General features: G+C 67.0%; 2 protein-coding genes across 4 annotated transcripts; both read left to right on the forward strand.

The window, feature by feature from the left end:
• Positions 1 to 3,146: 3,146 nt before the first annotated feature.
• MIB2 (MIB E3 ubiquitin protein ligase 2) lies at positions 3,147 to 14,952 on the forward strand. 3 transcript variants are annotated; one of them, XM_057750021.1, is made up of 19 exons: positions 3,148 to 4,630; positions 8,187 to 8,443; positions 8,521 to 8,692; positions 9,853 to 9,959; positions 10,058 to 10,252; positions 10,405 to 10,538; positions 10,638 to 10,754; positions 11,616 to 11,720; positions 11,802 to 11,964; positions 12,043 to 12,176; positions 12,272 to 12,420; positions 12,522 to 12,678; positions 12,771 to 12,931; positions 13,031 to 13,157; positions 13,247 to 13,480; positions 13,866 to 14,044; positions 14,128 to 14,315; positions 14,397 to 14,462; positions 14,633 to 14,952. In XM_057750021.1, the coding sequence occupies exons 2-19, from the start codon at positions 8,197 to 8,199 to the stop codon at positions 14,869 to 14,871; spliced, it is 2,874 nt and encodes a 957-aa protein (XP_057606004.1). In that variant the 5' UTR covers positions 3,148 to 4,630; positions 8,187 to 8,196; the 3' UTR covers positions 14,872 to 14,952. The 3 variants fall into 3 exon arrangements, with proteins under 3 accessions (XP_057605986.1, XP_057606004.1, XP_057605997.1); XM_057750014.1 differs by lacking the exon at positions 10,638 to 10,754 and having other exon boundaries at positions 3,150 to 4,630; positions 10,405 to 10,547; XM_057750003.1 differs by lacking the exon at positions 10,638 to 10,754 and having other exon boundaries at positions 3,147 to 4,630; positions 10,405 to 10,547; positions 11,802 to 12,176.
• A 1,233-nt stretch (positions 14,953 to 16,185) lies between these two features.
• On the forward strand, positions 16,186 to 18,843 carry MMP23B (matrix metallopeptidase 23B). Its single transcript, XM_057749955.1, is given in 9 exon segments — positions 16,186 to 16,281; positions 16,283 to 16,750; positions 17,073 to 17,209; positions 17,281 to 17,420; positions 17,485 to 17,652; positions 17,988 to 18,152; positions 18,231 to 18,341; positions 18,419 to 18,545; positions 18,622 to 18,843. Coding segments are annotated over 9 exon segments (1,587 nt in total). The 3' UTR covers positions 18,797 to 18,843.
• Positions 18,844 to 19,466: the final 623 nt, after the last annotated feature.

The following is a 19,466-nucleotide window of genomic DNA, read 5'->3' on the forward strand; positions in this document are numbered from 1 at the left end:
TGAACCACTGCGCCACCAGGGAAGCCCTGCTTCTTTTTCTTTACACACTTCTTCTGGAGTGCTTTTCTTTAACCTCATCACTGCTCGTCTCTCTGTTTCTATCAGATCAAGGGTTTTGCTCTTCATGGATGAATTCATTCATCTCCTCGGTAACTGACAACCCAGGTCGTCACAGTGTCCCCAACCCTCAGACCACACATTGGAGCTTCCTACAACCCCTCCTCGGGTCTGACGAATTTGCTAGAGCAGCTCACAGAATACAGGAAAGCAGTTTACTTTGTAGATGACCAGTTCATTATAAAAGGATATAACTCAGGGATGGCCAGATGGAAGAGGTGTGTCGGGCAAGGTGTGTGGGAAAGGGCATGGCGCTTCCCTGTTCTCCCTGGCACAACACTCTCCCTGAATCCTGGCATGGTCACCAACACAGAAGCCTCCCAACCCCATCCTTTTGGGATTTTGTGGGCATGTCTAGTTAAATATCGGCCTGTGGAGACTGAGCTCAGTATCCTGCACCCCCCTCCCCAGAGGTCAGAGGGTAAGGCTGAGAGTCCCAACCCTCTAATCACATGGTTGGTTCCCCTGGCAATCAGCCCCTATCCCTAGGAGCTTTCCAAAGACCACCTTCTTAACATAAACTCAAGTGTGACTGAAAGAGGCTTGTTATGAATATCAAAATGCACCTTTATGACTCTTCTGATTTAGAAAATTCAAGGGTTTTAGGAGCTCTGTACAAAAGACCAAATGTCTATTTCTTATCATGAATATCAAAGAGCTTAATTAATGAAAATAAGGGATGGAAGGTAAATTTAAGAATATCTACCATAAAAAGAGGTAAACACTAGGTGAGAAAAGAAAATTAAAGGCCCAATCAGAATGTGAGTAATAGGAATTTCATCAGGAGAGAACACAGAATATGGAAAGAGCTTGTTCTTTACAAAGTTCCAAAACTAAAGGACATGAGTCTGTAGGATGGAGAGAACCACTGCGTGGAAAGTGCTATGAGCAAGGCCCACATCAAGGTATACTGTTGTGTCACTTGAGAACACCAAGGCCCAAGAGAAGATCCTAAAAGACATCTTTCAGAGAGAACAAGCAGATCACACACAAATGACTGGAATTAGAATGGCTTTAGACCTTTTAATAGCAGCCCTGGAAGCCAACAGTTAAAAACTATGACTTCAAAAATTTTGAAAGAAAAGTATTTCCAATCTAGAATTCTATACCCTACTAAACTATCCATCATAGATGAGAACAGAATAAACACATTTCAGACTGGTACCCTTTCCCAGGAAGCTACTAGTGGGCTAACTTCCGCAAAATAAAAGAGTAAACCACAAAGGGGTTCCAGGAAACAGGGAAACCAATACAGGAGAAAGGCAAAGAGTCACAGGGATGACAGCAGAGGAAAGGTCAAGACGGCAGAGGTGTGTGATGATTTGAGAAAGCTACCAGTCTGGATGGAACAGGGGCCAGAGGGCTCTGGAGAGGGGCCTCCAGGAATTAAATGGCTCTAATATGTTTGAGAGTTTGGAAAATGTTATTGATAGGCAAGTGGCAAAGAAAACTAGCCAAGTAAAAATTTAGGCACAAGAGAAATATTAGGTAAGTATGAAGAGAAAAACGAGGTGGTACGAGATGGAGATGCGGTTTTACATTGTCACCACCAATGAACAAGCGTGAAAATGTGGGGGTGGGGCGGGCAGGGAATTGTTTGGAGAGCCTGCTTCTCCTTAACCTTATCGGGAAGTCCATAGAAATGTCTAAATTTAATACATCAAAAACTAGCAGTCTCTGGTTGAAAAACATGGAGGTTTCTGTCCAAGGAAAAGCTACAAGGGTTGGAAGTATATATTTACTTCTGGAATAACTGACCAATGCTGTTCATAAGTCTTCGGTTCTGCCTCAATTAAAAACATGCACTTGTGTGACTTTGATTTTAAAATAAATCAAGTCAGGACCTCCCTGGTGGTACAGTGGTTAAGAATCCGCCTGCCAACGCAGGGGACACGGGTTCCAGCCCTGGTCCGGGAAGATCTCGCATGCCGGGGAGCAACTAAGCCCGTGTGCCACAACTACTGAGCCTGCGCTCTAGAGTCCAGGAGCCGCAACTGCTGAAGCCGGCGCCTAGAGCCCAAGCTGGGCAAGGAGAAACCAGCGCACCCTGCTTGGGCAACTGGGGAAAGCCGGGGTCAGTAACGAAGACGCAACGCAGCCAATAAACAAACAAACAAATAAAAAACAAACGAATAAAGTTCTAAGAAAAATAATAACATAAAATAAAAATAAAATAAATCCGGTCAAAAGGAGTTGCCTGTGACCTCGCCTCATTTTTACGCCCGGAGGCCCGGCCTATCCTGTCTCCACGGCAACCGAACGCGTCTCCGAACACAGCTGTGCCACGTAGGGCTGGGCGAGGGCGACGCACTTCCGCCTCAGGCCCCGCCCCTCCGCAGCGGGGGCTGGGCCGCCGGGTCCGCGCGTCTGGGGCCCGCGCGTGCGCAGTCTTCCGTAGCCCGGGCGGCTCGGGGAGGCTGTGTCCCTGCACTCCCGGGCCCCGGCCCCGGGCGGTGAGAGGCCCGAGAGTCGCCACGGCCTGCCGTCCGCATCCCTCCCTCGCTGTCAGACGCGAGGACGCCTCCCCGTCCGTGGCGGCCCAGAGCCAACCCGAACCCGTTCCCGGGGAAGTGGGGCCGTAGCTCACGCCCTCGCTCCCGTTACGTCACGGCGCTACCGGGCCTCCTGGGAGCTGTGGTTCAGGTCCGCCCCCCGGCCGGGGGTCCCCGCGGGCTGCGGACTACAAGCCCCGGCAGGCCTCGCGGCGGCCCCAGAGCCCCGAGCGCCGGGGTCGTCGGGCGGCGTCGGCCGGTGGGCTCGGGCGCGGCGCGGCGCGGCGGCCGGGCTGGTTGGCTGGCTCCGGGCGGCGCAGCTCGCGGGCCGGCCGCCGCACACGCGGAGGCCGCAGCCGGCCGGCTGACAGACGCGGAGCTCCGCAGGCCCCCGGCGCGCCCGCGCGGAGCGGGTGGGACGCAAACTTCGGGGCGAGTGGAGGGGCCGACCAGCGCGCGGCGCCGGGGTCTGGCGGCGGCGGGGGCCCGGGGCGGCTCCCTGAGCAAGGTGACGGGGGTCGGGCCGGGCCGGGCGCGCGCGGAGGGGGCGCTCTCGGGCCGGGCGCCGGGCCCGCCTTGTCCGGCCCGGCCCCGCCCCCCCGCAGGCCCGCCGCTCGCGGCCCGTCGGCCGAGCGGGGGCCGCCAGCCGTCTGACCCCACACCGGCGGCCCCAGAGCGCAGGCAGCCCCGCGGGGCAGGAGGCAGGCCCCTGGGGCGGCTCTGGGGTCGGCGGCGCGGGCCCGGGGACGGGGACAGGGGCACCGCCGGGCGCTGAGTGTGCGTGTTGGCGTCTCCCCGCCGCCGCAGGGTCCGACGGCACAGGGCTTGCGCTGAAGCTCCGCGAGGCTAGAGGCCAGTCCCCAGGTCTCCAGGCGTCCGGGCTTCAGCCCGCCAGGCTTTAGGCGGGCGGGGGGCGACCCAACAGCTAGACAGGTGGGCTCTTGCGGGGCTCGGCTTCTCTCTGTTGCCACGCCAGAGGGGTTTTGCTTGTTTTTGAGTGTGTGTATGGGCTGGTGGGCTGGTAAATGATCCTGCCTCTCTGCCTCGGAGCTTAGAAGCAGCAGAGGAAAGAGCAGAGGGGCCCGACAGCTCCTGGGGGGGCCCAGGAGAGCTGGGGCCCTGGCAAGCCTGGTCGTTCCTGGCAGGTCCCCTCCTCTCCCCTTCTCACTCTGGCTGTTGCTGCAGGTGCAGCGAGTACCTGAATGTGATGCCCCAGACTGGCTCCAGGCTGGCCGTGTGCAGTGGCTGGGCCGCGACACCCAGTCTGCGGGGTGCCTGAGGGCTTCCATCCGGGTGGCTAGGATTGGGGTGATGACTTCCCTCTGCTTTCTTCGGGCCTCCCCCCAGAGGTGTGTTCGTACCGGGCCGAGTCAGGTCTCAGGGTGTCACCCGGTCTCTGATGGGCCCCACTCCCTAGGCACCCAGGATGTCCGCCTCTGCCTTAGCCAGAGCTGCCCTGGACCTGAGCCTGTGATTCACCACGTCTTGCCGGTTAACTGCGCCGCACGCGGTGTGGACCGAAGCAGCGCAGCCAGGGGAGGCGTGGCAGCCTCTGCTCCCAGGCGGCCAGCACGCAGCTTTGTTCTTCTCAAGAAAGGCAGTTTGCCCACTTTCTAGCTAAATGAGATTTAATCTTTGCAGCTTTTTAAAGTTTTTCCGATGAAATAGTCAAAGTAGGGCAAACGCGTTATTTCTACACTGCCCCATCGTGTGCTTTAGAAATAGTTGTGCCTTCCAAGAGCTGGACGTTTCTTGTGAAAAGAGAAACTGGTAAACCAGCAGAGCAGATTAGGTGTCCACCTGTTTGGTTGAGGTGGTAAATGCTACGTGTGTAAAACTGCCTTTGAAAAACCGTGTTTCCGCAGACGTGCTGGCTGCCTACCTGTCTGGTTTGCTGTGTTCTGCGTGGGCAATGGCTTCTCGTTTCCAGCAGGAAATGTTGGTGGCTGAGCAAACCTGCGAGCTGGGGAACAGCCCCTGAGCGTCCGGGATGCTGATGAGCGGCTGGTGCGCGCTCTGAGGTGGGTGCCGCCCGCTCACAGCTGGAGGCCTCAGGGCCATCCTGAACCTTTGTAGTGACAGCTTGGGGGGGCGGTTTCCGGTGGCCTGTGAGCTTGAGGAAGACGTCAGCGTACAGCGTTTCCGGCATAGGAAGAGAAAGGAGAAACTGTCTGCGTGAATTTCGCACTGAAACGGGGGGCGGGCCCCCTCCTCCCTGTCCCCTCGGGGCTTCGTCACTGCCTCCCTGCTGCTGACCACGGTGCATTCCCCGCTGGCCCCTCCCCTCACACCCCGGGGGACCTTCCCAGGCGAGGCTGGGAGCCCTGGCCCCGGGACGGGCTGGGGACCTGAGGCTGCACGGAGCACGAGCGGCCATCTGCTGGGTCCTGGTGACAACAGTGACGAAGACCAGGCAGGGAGGCGGGTGGAGGACAGGAGCAGGGACGCTTGGAAAGCCACCTGGCCTGCTTCACAAGTGTCATACCACGCAGCGCCGGGGTGCCGAGGTCCGCGAGGAGGGGCGTGTTGCTGGGGGCCCTGCTCAGGCCCCAGCTGGGGTGATGCCAGGCTGTGCCGAGGTGCTGTGGCCGAGGGCCAGCCTGGGGCCCCCAGGGATGGAGTGTGGAGCGGAGGGGACAGAGGCTTCGCAGGCTGGGGCACCCAGGGCAGGATGCCCCTCTCTCCTCACCGCCCTCAAGGGGCGCTGGTCTGTGCGGGAGGCAGCCTGAGGCTCAGCTGTCCTTTGGCTGTGTCCCCTGTGGCTCGTGGGCTCAGAAGGGACATCCTCGGTGAGCGGGGCGGGTCCCTGGCCAGCACTGGACACTTTCCAGCTGTGCTTAGAATAGGGATGAGGAGGCAACAGGTGCTGGTCAGAGGCGCTCCTCGTGACCTGCTGGGCTTCTCTGGCGGCCTGATAGGGCCCTTGCTGGTTGGCACTTGGCCCTGTTTTCCCACAGGCCCCGCACCCCATCTGTTCTTTGCACATTGCCCTGAGGGCAGAGCCAGGCACTGGCCACGCCTGCTCTCCTGCTTAGTGTGTCCGTCCCCGCCCCTCACTGCGCTGTGTCTTGTTGGAGACGATTCTGCAGCCCATGGCCAGTGGATCTGTAGGCCACAGGAGGACCACAGCTCATGGGACTGGGGTCCTTTCCTGCCCCTTTATCTCAGTGTAGGGCTGGTTTCCGGCCCTGCACATGGGGTGCCCCTGCTCACACAGACCTCACGTGGGGCCTGCCTGCTCACACTTGTCTGCTTGGAACGAGGTCTGCTCTGGCTGACTAGCTCAGCAGGAGTGCCCGGCGAAGGCGAGGGCAGTGCAGCACTGCCCACAGGCCACGGCCAGCTCTGGAGGCTCGCGGCAGGGAGTTCGGCAGCCTGGTCTGATGGGGCCTGTGCTCTGAGCGGCAGTGCCACCGTGAAGCCCCCGGGCCACTGGCTTAGGCTGTGCTGCCCAAGACAGACACGTGTGGTGCTGCAGACAGAGACACACCAGGCAGGGGGCCGCAGCCACATGTGAACGGCCCACCCCACAAGGTGACAGCCCACTAGCCCCCTCCCCTTGTCTGGGGCTCACTGGCACCGAAGAGCTACAGGCATTGTTGTGTGGCCTTTTTGCTGTGGCAGGAAGGATGGAGAGGCCCTGGTGCCCCATCTTTGCGGGGTCCAGAGACCCCAGAGGGGAAGGTGGCTGGAGGACAGCAGGAGAGGGGGCCAGCGTGACCCCGGAGGGGCGGCCAGCCGGCCAGGTGCACGAGCCGTGAGGAGTTTACCGGAGGAGCTTGGCTGTCGGGTCGGGAGGCTGTGTCCCTGCAGGTTGTCCTGGGCGGGCTGGGCGCAGCCTGGGAGGGACGGGGACTTGGGGAGGGTGAGCTGGCTCAGCAGCTCATGCTGCTGAGAGTCTGAGGGTCATTCACTTTGGACTCTAGGCTGGGCATGGACCAGGGGCTTCGCCCTGTGGGCAGCGCCCCTCCCCTGCGCCCCCCGTACTGGGTGCGAGCCTCAAGGTGGGGCTGGGCAGAGGGTGGCCGTCAGATGAGCTCCGGGCTCAGGCCTGGGATTCTGAGTGTCGGGCTGGGGTGGAGAGTGTCCAGGTGACGTCTGGTTTTCTTTCTTTGTTGCTGGCCAAGCTCTGGGCTGGCCTGGTGGCCTGTGGCTGCCCTGGGCCGCTGGGTGCTGACAGGAGCCGGTGCCCCAACCAGCCTCAGGGTCTCCCTCTGGCCTTCCAGGGGCTCTGTAGTGAGACTGCGGGGTTGCCAGCCAGCCCAGCCTTGGGGTCCCCGGCCTCAGGGTCCTGATGCCACCTGAGCGTCTGCGCCACGGCGGAGGCTCGGTCTCCAGAGCTGGCAAGGCGACTGCCCCTTCAGCGCTGGAGCCCTGAGACCTCTCCTGCTTCAAGTCCTGTTGGCTTAACCTCTTAAGTGTTGTTACATCCATTCATGTAAAAACAAAATCGATCGAGGAATCCCATATACAGGGAGGCGCAGGCCATACGTGATCCGAGTTTGCAGAGTGAACGCGCGTGTAACCGGCACCCAGGTCAGGGAGCGGCCTGTTCCCGGGTCCCAGCCCCCCGTGACCGCCTGTGCCGCGGTCTCCCTGACTCCAGCGCCCTGGGTGTGCCTGTCCTGTCTGTGAACTTTGTCACTTGGAGTCAGGTAGCGGGCACAGGGCTCCTTCCTTCACCACCTGTTTGTGAGCTTTGCTGGGTGTAGCGCGGGGGTTCGTGCCCTCCTGCAGGTAAATCACGTGCCACGACCCTGTTCACCCTTGAGCACGCGGGGTGGGCGCTGCTGTGAACGACGCCACCTCCGTCAGGGCCTGCCTGGGGCAGCCTGGCATGCTTCTCCAGAGAAGGCCCCAGCAGTGGGCCCATGCAGCACTACCTGCCGGGCTGTGGGTGGCGTCAGGCCCCGTGTGTGCTGGCTGCTGGGGACAGCTGTTCCAGCACTTTCTTGTTTTCTGTTGGGTTGTCTGCTTTGTACCTGAGATCTGCAGACCTTCCTCCCATACTCTGGGTCTGGGGCCTTTGTGGGGTGTGACTTGCTGCCTCTCCAGTCTTAGCTTAAGTGCTGGCCAACTTCTCTGTTGGTTGCACAAAGAGTCTGCTTTCTTTGGAAAATTTTATTTTTTCGTGTTGATGTGTGGAGTCCTGGTGACCTCTGAATGCCAGCCACCCAGAACCGGGTCTGCTAGCATGGGCAGACCCTGCTGTGGGCCCGGGCTTATCCCCTGGTTCCCTGGGGACCTGCAGTCCTGTCACCAGAACTGCCCCCACTCTTCTGCTCCAGCTCCTCACAGCGGCTGGAAGGCCCTTTCCAAAGAGGTGGCCCCCACCCTCCCTCCAGGACGGGGCCACCTCTGCCTTTGCAGCTGGTCTCCCCTGCTGCTGGCGGGTGGCCACATGGGCCTCCTCTGGTCTCAAGTGCACAGGGCCCCTCTGCAGCCCCAGGGCCTTCGCTGTGCTCCGCACTCCCCCCCAGGCCCGTTCCCATCCCTCTCTCCCTGGCAGCCCTCCCAGAACTGGTGCACGCTTGTGTGGCCTTCTCCATGTGGCCTGAGGGTGCCCTCTGCCCGCAGGTCTCCCACCATGGACCCGGACCCCCAGGCGGGCGTGCAGGTGGGCATGCGCGTGGTGCGCGGCGTGGACTGGAAGTGGGGCCACCAGGACGGCGGCGAGGGCGGCGTGGGCACGGTGGTGGAGCTCGGCCGCCACGGCAGCCCTTCGACCCCCGACCGCACGGTGGTCGTGCAGTGGGACCACGGCACCCGCACCAACTACCGCGCGGGCTACCAGGGCGCGCACGACCTGCTGCTCTACGACAACGCCCAGATCGGTGCGCGCGCCGCGGGGGCGGGGCCGGGGGCGGGGCCGGGCGGGGGGCGCGGCGCCCCTGACGCGGGCCGCCCACAGGCGTGCGTCACCCCAACATCATCTGCGACTGCTGCAAGAAGCACGGGCTGCGGGGCATGCGCTGGAAGTGTCGCGTCTGCTTCGACTACGACCTGTGCACGCAGTGCTACATGCACAGCAAGCACGACCTGGCCCACGCCTTCGAGCGCTACGAGACGGCCCACTCGCGCCCGTGAGTCCCCTGCCGCCCCGGGGGTGGGCGCGGACCCGCGGGGGCCCCAGCGGCCCTGGCTCCGCTCGCGTCCGGGGCCTGGCGAGAGCACGCCCGACGCGCGACCGCCCTTGGTCCCGAGGACTGGGGCTGCCTCCTGTGGACCACTCCCCAGGGTACAGGTCGAGTCCTTCCTGAGCCATTTCCTTGAGGAGTGGCCGGGGTCGTGGTCGCACCAGGGCCCTGGGCGTTGACGCCAGCCCCCACCCCCTGCGGAAGACCACTGTGTCCACAGAGCAGGTCTGTGGAGGTGGGTGCTGTGGGTGGGGCCTCCTCTGTCCCGGTCCCCTCCTAGAGCCAGGCTCCCCAGCGGCCCCCAGTGCCACCGCGGAGATGCTGTTGGCCTGGCTAGCAGGCTCCTTTGCTGTGGTCGCGGTGCCAGGCTAGGGAGTCCACTGGGCTGGGTGGGCACCTGGAGGCACACCGGTCCCTTGCAGTGTCACCCTGGCCTCCTGGCCACCCCCCACACGTGGAGGGGAGGGATGTGCTTGCTGCACATCCCAGCCACCCCCGGCCAGCGTGGGAGTGGGGGTCAGGTGTCAGGGCACCTGTGGCCAAGCCTGCCCTCTTCACACCTCCGTTTCCCACATGCTGAGTGCTCCCCAGGGCCAGGCTGTGCGCTAAGCTCTGGGGTCAGCTCAACGGAGGAGGCCCAGCTCACGGGGAGGCTGCAGATGTGGTGTGACCATACCCAGAGCTGCGCGGTGGGGGTGGGCCTGGGGCACCCTTCCAGCCTGGTATCATGAAAGGACCCCCAGGGAATTCCTTGGCGGTGCAGTGGTTAGGACTCTGCACTGTCATTGCTGAGGGTGTGGCTTTAATCCCTGGTCAGGGAACTAAAATCCCACAAGCTGCATGGCGCGGCCAAATTAAAAAAAAAAAAAATTCTTCTGGAGGGACCCGGTCAGCAGCCCCACTCTCGGCCCACAGGGTGGAGGGCCCTGACCTGCGGGGCCAGCTGCTCCAGGGTGAGAGCTGGGCCTCGGAGCTGGCGCCCCGTCCTTCAGGCTCCCGGGCGCCCGTGGGTGCTGGTGGTGGAGGAGCCAGGCTGGCCCAGCAGAGGGCCTGCTCCGTTGCACGCTGTCCCTCACAGCCTGGGACCCACTCTCTCTCTCTCGTAGGGTCACGCTGAGTCCCCGCCAGGGCCTCCCAAGGATCCCGTTAAGGGGCATCTTCCAGGGGGCAAAGGTGGTTCGGGGCCCCGACTGGGAGTGGGGTTCGCAGGATGGTGAGTGGGGGCAGGGTGGGAAGGTGGGGCTGGGCTGCCGTGGCCGTGGCCACCTTACGGCACGGGCTCAGCCTGCTGGTGGGGCCGCTGTCTCCCAGGAGGGGAAGGGAAGCCAGGCCGAGTGGTGGACATTCGTGGCTGGGATGTGGAGACGGGCCGGAGCGTGGCCAGCGTGACGTGGGCCGATGGCACCACCAACGTGTACCGCGTGGGCCACAAGGGCAAGGTGGACCTCAAGTGTGTGGGCGAAGCAGCCGGAGGCTTCTACTACAGGGAGCACCTCCCGAGGCTCGGTACGGGTGGCCCCGCTGACACCCACCCAGTCGTCCTCTGTCCTGGCTGAGCCTCAGGGGCAGCCCCGGGCCAGGGGGGCCCGTGAAGTCACTGAGGGGAGGGTGGGGGCCAAGGGACGCCCCCAAGCCTGGCCTGCCGCCTCCCCCTCCAGGCAAGCCCGCAGAGCTGCAGCGCAGGGTGAGTGCGGATGGCCAGCCCCTCCAGCACGGGGACAAGGTCAAGTGTCTGCTGGACGTGGACGTCCTCAGGGGGGTGCAGGAAGGCCACGGTGGCTGGAACCCCCGGATGACCAAGGTGAGCCGCCCTGCCCGCCAAGTCCCCGTGCCCCGCCCCCCCCCAGCATCCTCTGGACCTCCTGCCCCCCTCGGCCGCAGCCATCACGACCTGCCGCCGCGTGTCGGACAGATGGGCACTGTGCACCGCGTCACGGACCGTGGGGACGTGCGCGTGCCGTTCAGCCACAAGACCCGCTGGACCTTCCACCCTGGGGCTCTCACCAAGGTGCATGGGGGGCCGGGCTGAGCCCCTCTGCTCGCTTCTGCACCCTCTGTAACGTACCGGCTCGGCCCTGGGAGTGCCTCCCTCCAGCCCCGAAGGAAGAGGGGAGGGCCTGGTGGGGTGAGGGAATCAGGTCGAGGGAGAGGGGACCCGGGAATGAAGGGACAGGAGGGTGGGGGGGGTGAGCTGTTGGGAAGCAGTATTCCTCTGATGGGGGATGGGTGCGGGGGGAGGCAGCGGTGCGTCCAGTGGTGGCCCCTGGGCGGGGGGCGCTGCCGGCACTCAGCTCTGAAGCTGGAGTCAGGGGCTCCAGAACACATCCGCCCTCAAGGAGCGGGTATCGTGGGGTCACAGCACAGGTGGGTTGTAGGGTGAGTTGTCTGCACAGGCTAGAGCACAGGTGTGGAGGAAGTTGCCAGGAAAGGTTTGGGAGTGGGGGAGGAGCAGCCCCTGACCCCCGCCCCGTGCTGTTCCGGCCTGGTCCCTGGTCATCCTGGGGTCCCCTTTCCCCGAGCCAGGCTAGTCTGGTCTTGGCCACGCTGCCCGCCCCCCGTCAGCGTGCAGGGACAGGCCGGTACCGGCCTGCACGCCCCCCGGAGTGGGCTCTGTCCCATCTGGGTGCTGAGGTCTAGCTGCCTCTCTGGTGGTCACCCCCGTGGCTCTGCGGCCAGGCCACCAGGGCTGCCCGGGCCACTTATCGCCCTTATGGAGCCAGCCCTCTGGCTGTGCTTTCGGGGGGCGGGGGGGCTAGGGTCCTGTCCAGGCCAGCCTGTCCTGTGGAGCTGGATGGGGGCCCCTTCCTGCACGAGGACCCTGGGCAGCCAGGCCCGCCTGGCCCCCCTCACGCGCTTCCTCATCGCTCAGCACGACTCCTGCTCGGTGGGCGAGGTCGTGCGGGTCATTGACGACCTCGACACGGTGAAGCGGCTGCAGGCCGGGCACGGCGAGTGGACAGATGACATGGCCCCCGTGAGTCCCCTGCGCCTCCCGCTGCCCCACCTTTCTCTGTCCTGGGCCGCCTGCCTGTGACCCCACCCTGTCCCCGCTCAGGCTCTGGGCCGCGTGGGGAGAGTGCTGAAGGTGTTCGGAGATGGGAGCCTGGGCGTGCTGGTCGGTGGGAAGCTGTGGACCTTCAGCCCCTCCTGCCTGGTGGCCTACCGGCCGGAGGAGAACACCAACCTGGATGTGGCCGAGCGCGCGCGGGAGAACAAAAGTGAGGGCCCTCGGCGTGGGCGGCTGGTGGCGGCGCAGCCGTCCCAGCCACCACTGAACCGCAGCGCCGTCCCCCCAGGCTCCTTGAGTGTCGTCCTGGACACGCTTCGGGCCCAGAAGAGCGACCTGGAGCACCCGGGCCGGCTGGTGGTGGAGGTGGCCCTGGGCAACGTGGCCCGGGCTCTGGACCTGCTGCGGCAGCACCCGGAGCACGTGAGCTCCCGAGACGGCGCCCACCCCACCCCCGCCCGGCCAGCCCCAGCGGGAGGGCCGCGGGCCTGGGACTGACCGGCTGCTGCTCCTGGCAGGTGGACACCAAGAACCAGGGCAGGACCGCCCTGCAGGTGGCTGCCTACCTGGGCCAGGTGGAGCTGCTGCGGCTGCTGCTGCAGGCTCGGGCCGGCGCCGACCTGCCGGATGACGAGGGCAACACGGCGCTGCACTACGCGGCCCTGGGGTGAGGCCTGGCCGGAGCGCGGGGGGGGGGGGGGGGGGGGGGGCCGGGCCTGCAGGCCGCGCCCGTGGGCACAACGCCCCTCCTGCTTCCTCTCCCGCCAGGAACCAGCCAGAGGCCGCTCGGGTGCTGCTGAGTGCGGGTTGTGGGGCCAATGCTCTTAACGGCACCCGGAGCTCAGCGCTGCACGTGGCCGTGCAGAGGGGCTTCCTGGAGGTGGTGAGGGTCCTCTGTGAGCGCGGCTGTGATGTCAACCTGCCCGTGAGTGATGGGTCCCCTGGCCCTTTCCCCGGGGTGAAGGAGGCGGTGGCTGAGACCTCCCTGCCAAGTGACCACGGGCCCGCCACCGGCAGGATGCCCACGCTGACACGCCCCTGCACTGCGCCATCTCGGCGGGCACTGGCACCAGTGGCATCGTGGAGGTCCTCACCGAGGTGCCGGGCGTGGATGTCACTGCCACCAACAGCCAAGGCTTCACGCTGCTGCACCACGCATCCCTCAAAGGCCACACGCTGTGAGTTTGGGGTGGAGCCCTAGCCAGTGGCCAGCTCCTGCGCCGCTGGGCCACTCTGGGGTCGTCCCCAACCCCAGCCACGTGTCCCTGCCCCCACAGAGCCGTCAGGAGGATTCTGGCGCGGGCGCGGCAGCTGGTGGACGTCAAGAAGGAGGATGGGTTCACGGCGCTGCACCTGGCCGCCCTCAACAACCACGGGGAGGTGGCGCAGGTTCTCATCCGAGAGGTGTGGACGCAGGGTCCTGGGCCGGCCCGGGTGCCAGGGAGCGGGGCCCACCGGGGTCCCTGGGCCGAGCCTGTGCCCCCCGCCCCCAGGGCCGCTGCGACGTGAACGCTCGGAACCGTCAGCTGCAGTCCCCGCTGCACCTGGCCGTGCGACAGGCCCACGTGGGGCTGGTGCTGCTGCTGGTGGACGCCGGCTGCAGCGTCAATGCGGAGGACGAGGAGGGCGACACGGCCCTGCACGCGGCCCTGCAGCGCCACGCGCTGCTGCCCCTGGCGGCCGAAGGGGCCGGGGGGGACCCGGGGGCCTTGCAGCTGCTGTCCAGGGTGAGGAAGCGAGACGGGGTGCTGCAGAGGTGGGCTGTGGCGCCTGGCCGCAGGGGCCTCTGGCCGCCTCCGCCTTTGGGGACGGCCCTGACCAGGTCCTCTCAGGGTGGGGCAGCCTGGGCCCCCATGGTTCGCAGGAGGTGACCCCAGCGTCCCTGAGATTCTGTACTTCTGACTGGCCTGGGAAAGGGGGTGGGGCGGTCTGGGCAGCAGCACCGTGTGGAGGGTGGTGGTGTGTCCGAGCTTGACCCCTCCCCCGGAGCTGCCAGGCAGTGGCCTTCACCTGCCTGCCTCTGGCTCCAGGGGCCTCTGCAGCCCGCTGCCAGCCGAGGCTCCCTTCAGCATCCCCAGGGACCCGGCCTCACGGCGTGTGTCCTGCCACCAGCTACAGGCCTCGGGCCTTCCAGGCAGCGCGGAGCTGACGGCGGGCGCAGCGGTCGCCTGCTTCCTGGCGCTGGAGGGCGCCGACCTGAACTACGCCAACCACCGCGGCCGGAGCCCGCTGGACCTGGCCGCCGAGGGCCGCCTGCTCAAAGCTCTGCAGGGCTGTGCCCAGCGCTTCCGGTGAGCCGGCGGGGCGGGGCGGGGCGGGGCGGGGGGCGGGCCCGCAGCCCCGGGCCCCCTCAAGCCCCCCTCTTCCCACGCAGGGAGCGGCAGGCTGGGGGCGGCGGGGGCGCGGCCCAGGGCCCGAGGCTGGTGCTCAGTGCCCCGAACACCGTGACCAACCTGCACGTCGCCGCGCCGTCGGGGCCCGAGGCCGCCGAGTGCCTGGTGTGCTCGGAGCTGGCGCTGCTGGTGCTGTTCTCCCCGTGCCAGCACCGCACGGTGTGCGAGGGTGAGTGGGGGGGCCGGGGCGGGGCGGGAGCGACGGCGGGGGCGGGGAGGCGGCCCCGCTCACCCGCGCCCTCCCCCGCAGAGTGCGCGCGCAGGATGAAGAAGTGCATCAGGTGCCAGGCGGTCATCGGCAAGAAGCTGCGCCCAGGTGGGGCTCGGCGCCCACCCCCGCCCCCCCGCTGCCCAGGTGTGGGCCGCTGCACCCGCCCGCGGTTCACGGCTCCATCCCCGGTCGCGGCTCGCGCCCCCACCCGCGGCCCTCCCCCAAGCCCCGGGACCCCCTCAGCCCCTGTCCCTGACCCGGACCCCTGCCCGCAGACGGCACGGAGGTGGTCAGCGCGGCCCCCGCAGCCGGCCCGCCGCGGCAGCTGGTGGAGGAGCTGCAGAGCCGGTACCGGCAGATGGAGGAGCGCATCACCTGCCCCATCTGCATCGACAGCCACATCCGCCTCGTGTTCCAGTGCGGCCACGGCGCGTGCGCGCCCTGCGGCGCTGCGCTCAGCGCCTGCCCCATCTGCCGCCAGCCCATCCGCGACCGCATCCAAATCTTTGTGTAGCCCGCGCCCCCCGCCTCGTTCCGGGGCCACGCCTTGCGGCCGCCGTCGCAAGCCCCTACTCTGTGTTTTATAAAAAGATGAAGGGACCTTGAGCCTGGTTGCCTGTCTGGGGCGGGGCCGCACGGGTTCCCCTCCCCAGTCCCGGACCGCCTGGACCTGCCCTCCCCCCCCCCCCACCTCCGTCGTTGGCTCGGCGCTGGGCTCTGCCCTCGCCAGCCCCTCCCGACCCGCGTGTCTTGCCCTTCTTCCCAGGACTCACGGGTCCAGAGTCCTGCCCGGACCCCGGCCTCTGGGCCAGAAAGGATGGGGCCCGGGCTCGCGGTGTCGTCCAGGAGCACTGGGTGGACCGAAACCCCAGCAGCGCCTCCTCCCTGCGCCGGGGGCGGGCCATGGAGACAGGCTTTTGCCAAAGCAGAACCCGGTCTCGTGGCGGGCTGTGCGGTCCTGGCTGAGCGGGGATTTGGGCGAGGCCTCTGTTTCAAGCCAGGAGCTCAGGCAGGGTCTCGGGACCGCTCAGCGTGGGAGGCGAACACGGACCTGGGGAGAGGGCAGGACAGAGGGAGTCGGTTTGTTGGCGCAAGTATTTAGCCATGCGGGTGGAGGCCACTGCCCTGGTCTGGGCTCGGCGGCCCGGCGCTTTCCAAGAACCACCGAAACGCTCCCCCAGAGCCTCAAGGCTGCCAGCCAGCCACTTGGCGCTGACCCCGCTGGCCCGGCGCGCCACTGTCACTCTGGGCTCAAGGCCTGGATGGAGAACGGGGAGGGCCAGCACCCCAGGCCTCCTCTGGCTCGGGGCCTCTGCGCTTGGTCCAATTCACCCAGCCCCCACCTCCACGCTGTCTCCCCTCCCCCCAGTCTGCTCCGCCCCGGCGGCCCTCCCGCCCCGCCCTGGATCCCGGCCCCCCAGGCCAGAGGCGCCCTCGCCGACATCCCGCCTGGCTCGGCTCCTCTGCCAGGCCCAGCCCGAAGACCGTCCCGTCGAGTCTTTCGCCCTCAGGACACCCGGTCCCCCGGCCCCCACCCAGGACCGCTCAGACTTCGGCCCTGCGCGCTCCGCAGGCGGCGCCTGGTGCGGATTCCTGGCTCCCCGCGGCCCGCACCCCCGCACTTTGTGCGCTTGCCCCGTCGCCCTCCGCGGGCCCCTGCAGGCCCCCCTGCCTCCTGGCACCCCAAGCCTTGCTCCGCAGGCGCCGTCCTTCTCCCTCTTGCTCAGCCCGGTACTCACTTGCCACGTCCCCTCCCGTCGCGTGCCTCCCTTCTCGCGGGGTCCCTGTCAGCCAGCGCCTGCGGGGGACGTGTCCTGAGCTGGCCAGGATGGAGGTTCCACTGCCGGGTCTCATCCGGTGTCCGGGGGGACTCCGTTTGGGAGAAAAGCTGCCAAGTCATTCGACTCCCAGCGAGTTTGGGGACCCCGGCTGACCACCCCCACCTCAGCCTGAGCCCCTGGCGGCTGTCGCTTCCCTGGCATCCGGGGCCCTCCTCGCCCCCCCACCCCCACCCCCGCCAAGTGACCCCGCCCAGCCGGCCCTGCCCAGGCCACCGCCACCAACCCACAGGCCCGGGTCCCCGCGCCCCAGGCTGGAGGCGGCGGGGGTGCTCCCGACAGCGGGCGGCCAGCTGGTTCCCTTCAGGGGCGGCCGCGCGCCCTCCCCCCAGGGTTGTAACCCGAGCCGCCGCGGCGCCCCGCCGCCCGAGCCCCGACAGCGAGTCCGCAGGCGCCATGGGCCGCGGGGCCTGCGTCCCCTCGGCGGCGTCGGGGGCCCGCGACCAGGCCCGCCGGCTGGGAGCCGTGCTGGGCGCGCTGTGCCTCCTCCCCGCGCTCGTGCTGCTGGCCCGGCCGGGGGCCCCGGCGAACCGGCCCGCGGCGAGCGCAGCGCAGGTGAGAGCGGGCGCGGGAGCGGGAGCGGGCGGGTCGGCCCCGGCTCCGCGCTCGGGGGTGAGTCCGGGTGTCCGCCGATGGGGGGAGGGGGCAGCCTCTGCCGCCCGCTCCGCCCACTCCGACCCGGGCTGTTTTTAGTCACCTTTTTCTTCTTGGCTGCTGAGTAGCGCGGGCTCAGGGCAGAAAACCAGAAAACGCCTAAAGACAGGCCCTCAGGGCTCCCTGGAGCTCGGCCCCCCATCCTGCCAGGCCCTTTCCCCCCAGGCTGGGGCTTGGGGGCCGTCCCTATGGCCTCTCCAAGGGGCACTTACTTCCCTCCAAGGGAGACGCTGAGCCCCAGGCCGCCGGCGCGCTCATCACCCCCAGCCTCGGCCCGCCGCTCCCCCCAGCGCCCCGCCGACGCCGCTACACGCTGACCCCCGCCAGGCTGCGCTGGGACCACTTCAACCTCACATACAGGTGCGACCCTGGCCCTGGAGGGGCGCGCGGTGCCACCCGCCCGCCGCCCCTGACTGTGGCTCCCACCCCAGGATCCTCTCCTTCCCGAGGAACCTGCTCAGCCCCAGCGAGACCCGGCGGGGCCTGGCCGCCGCCTTCCGCATGTGGAGCGACGTGTCTCCCTTCAGCTTCCGCGAGGTGGCCCCCGAGCAGCCCAGCGACCTCCGCATAGGTGGGCACCGTGCCCCCGCCCCTGCCCTGCCCCGCGGCCCCCTCTCAGCCCCGTGCTCCCCCAGGCTTCTACCCGGTCAACCACACCGACTGCCTCGTCTCGCCGCTGCACCACTGCTTCGACGGCCCCACGGGCGAGCTGGCCCACGCCTTCTTCCCCCCGCACGGCGGCATCCACTTTGACGACAGCGAGTACTGGGTCCTGGGCCCCACGCGCTACAGCTGGAAGAAAGGTGACACCGGCCCGGCCTCCCGTGGGCACAGCGGGAGGGCTTTGGGGGTGGTGGCTGGGGTTTGGGGTCGGGCAGGCGGGGAGGGGCAGGCTGGGAGGAGGCGGTAAGCCTCGGTTCCGGGCATCCCGAAGCCCCCCACCCCCATTGCCGCCGGAGCCGAGCCGGAGCCGCATTCCTGGGGGCCAGCTCACCACCTCGCCGGCCTGGAACATTCTTATCTCCCGTGGCTGCCGGGGGGAGGCTCCCTGCACTGCAGCAGCTGTGCGGCCGCGGGGAGCGGGCGGAGGGCGGGGGGCTCAGCCGGGGTCCCGGGCGCTGACCGGCAGGGCCCGCAGGCGTGTGGCTCACCGACCTGGTGCACGTGGCGGCCCACGAGATCGGCCACGCGCTGGGCCTGATGCACTCCCAGCACGGCCGGGCGCTCATGCACCTCAACGCCACGCTGCGCGGCTGGAAGGCGCTGTCGCAGGACGAGCTGTGGGGGCTGCACCGGCTCTACGGTGAGTGGGGGGCCGGCGGGGGCCCGGGGCCGGGGGGGCCGGGGCGGGCGGGCCCTGAGGCCGGCCTGCCCCCCGCAGGCTGCCTGGACCGGCTGTTCGTGTGCGCGTCCTGGGCGCGGAGGGGCTTCTGCGACGCCCGCCGGAGGCTCATGAAGAGGCTGTGCCCCAGCAGCTGCGACTTCTGCTACGGTGAGGTCGGGCGTCGTGCCCCGGCCCGGGTCTGGCGAGGGGCCGGGCACTGACGTGGCCTCTGTCCCCGCGAGCAGAGTTCCCCTTCCCCACGGTGGCTGCCACCGCGCCGCCCCCCAGGACCAAAACCCGGCTGGTGCCCGAGGGCAGAAACGTGACCTTCCGCTGCGGCCAGAAGATCCTCCACAAGAAGGGCAAAGTGTCGTGAGTGCCCCTGCCTGGGCGCCCGAGGGTGGGCGGCGGGCTCGGGACCCTGCCCAGCCCTCTGCCCTCCCCGCAGCTGGTACAAGGACCAGGAGCCCCTGGAGTTCTCCTACCCCGGCTACCTGGCGCTGGGCGAGGCGCACCTCAGCATCATCGCCAACGCCATCAACGAGGGCACCTACACGTGCGTGGTGCGCCGGCGGCAGCGCGTGCTCAGCACCTACTCCTGGCGCGTCCGCCTGCGCAGCTGAGGCCGCCAGCGGGGCTGAGGCCGCTGATAAAGCACTTTCTCGCTCAAGTCTCCTGGCCCTTTCTTGGGAGGGTGGGCGGCCGGCCTCGGCCCAGGGGGTGGGGAGGATGCCATCCACAGAGACGGGCCGAGGGGCTCTCTCTCCCGGCCGCCGGGAGCAGAGGCGGAACCGAGGCCGGAGCACCGGCGGCGGGCTGAGCCAGTGGGGCTGGGGAGGAGGCACCGTGGCTGCAAGGCCTCCCTGAAGGCAGCGGGGTGAGCGGCGGGGCGAGGCTGGGGGCGGCAGCGGGAGGAGCCAGCTTAGTGCCGGTGGGGCTCCCAGCCAGTGGCAAGCACCCCGTTCTGTCCAGGCGACACCCTGTCCCGCCAGACCAGGACCTGAAGACGCGAGCGCCGGGCAGAGCCGGGCCCACGTGGGGCGAGAGGCTGCCCTTCCTCCTTCCGCCTGGAGCGTGGGGGCCGGGGCTGCCCTCCTAGGAGGCCCTAGCCAGGACCCAGCACAGGGCCCGCCGCTTAAGGAAGGAAATACCAGACTTTTCCTCCAAGAATATTTCACTTCATCTTCAAACCCGTAACAACCTTGTACAAAACCCCACAGTGGCCGAGTGCTCGCTCGCCGGCTCGGGGCCCTGGGTGAGGGCAGGGAGGGGCGGGAGCTGCAGCCTGAAGAC

This window comes from Hippopotamus amphibius, chromosome 1 (genome assembly GCF_030028045.1).
Source record: "Hippopotamus amphibius kiboko isolate mHipAmp2 chromosome 1, mHipAmp2.hap2, whole genome shotgun sequence".
Lineage (NCBI taxonomy): Eukaryota > Metazoa > Chordata > Mammalia > Artiodactyla > Hippopotamidae > Hippopotamus > Hippopotamus amphibius.

Coding starts and splice junctions, on each gene's coding strand:
- MIB2 (XM_057750021.1), top strand. CDS start 8,197: ATGGACCCGGACCCCCAGGCGGGCGTGCAGGTGGGCATGCGCGTGGTG. Junction 9,960..10,057: donor GGAGTGGGGTTCGCAGGATG/GTGAGTGGGGGC, acceptor GCTGTCTCCCAG/GAGGGGAAGGGAAGCCAGGC. Junction 12,177..12,271: donor TGCGGCAGCACCCGGAGCAC/GTGAGCTCCCGA, acceptor TGCTCCTGGCAG/GTGGACACCAAGAACCAGGG.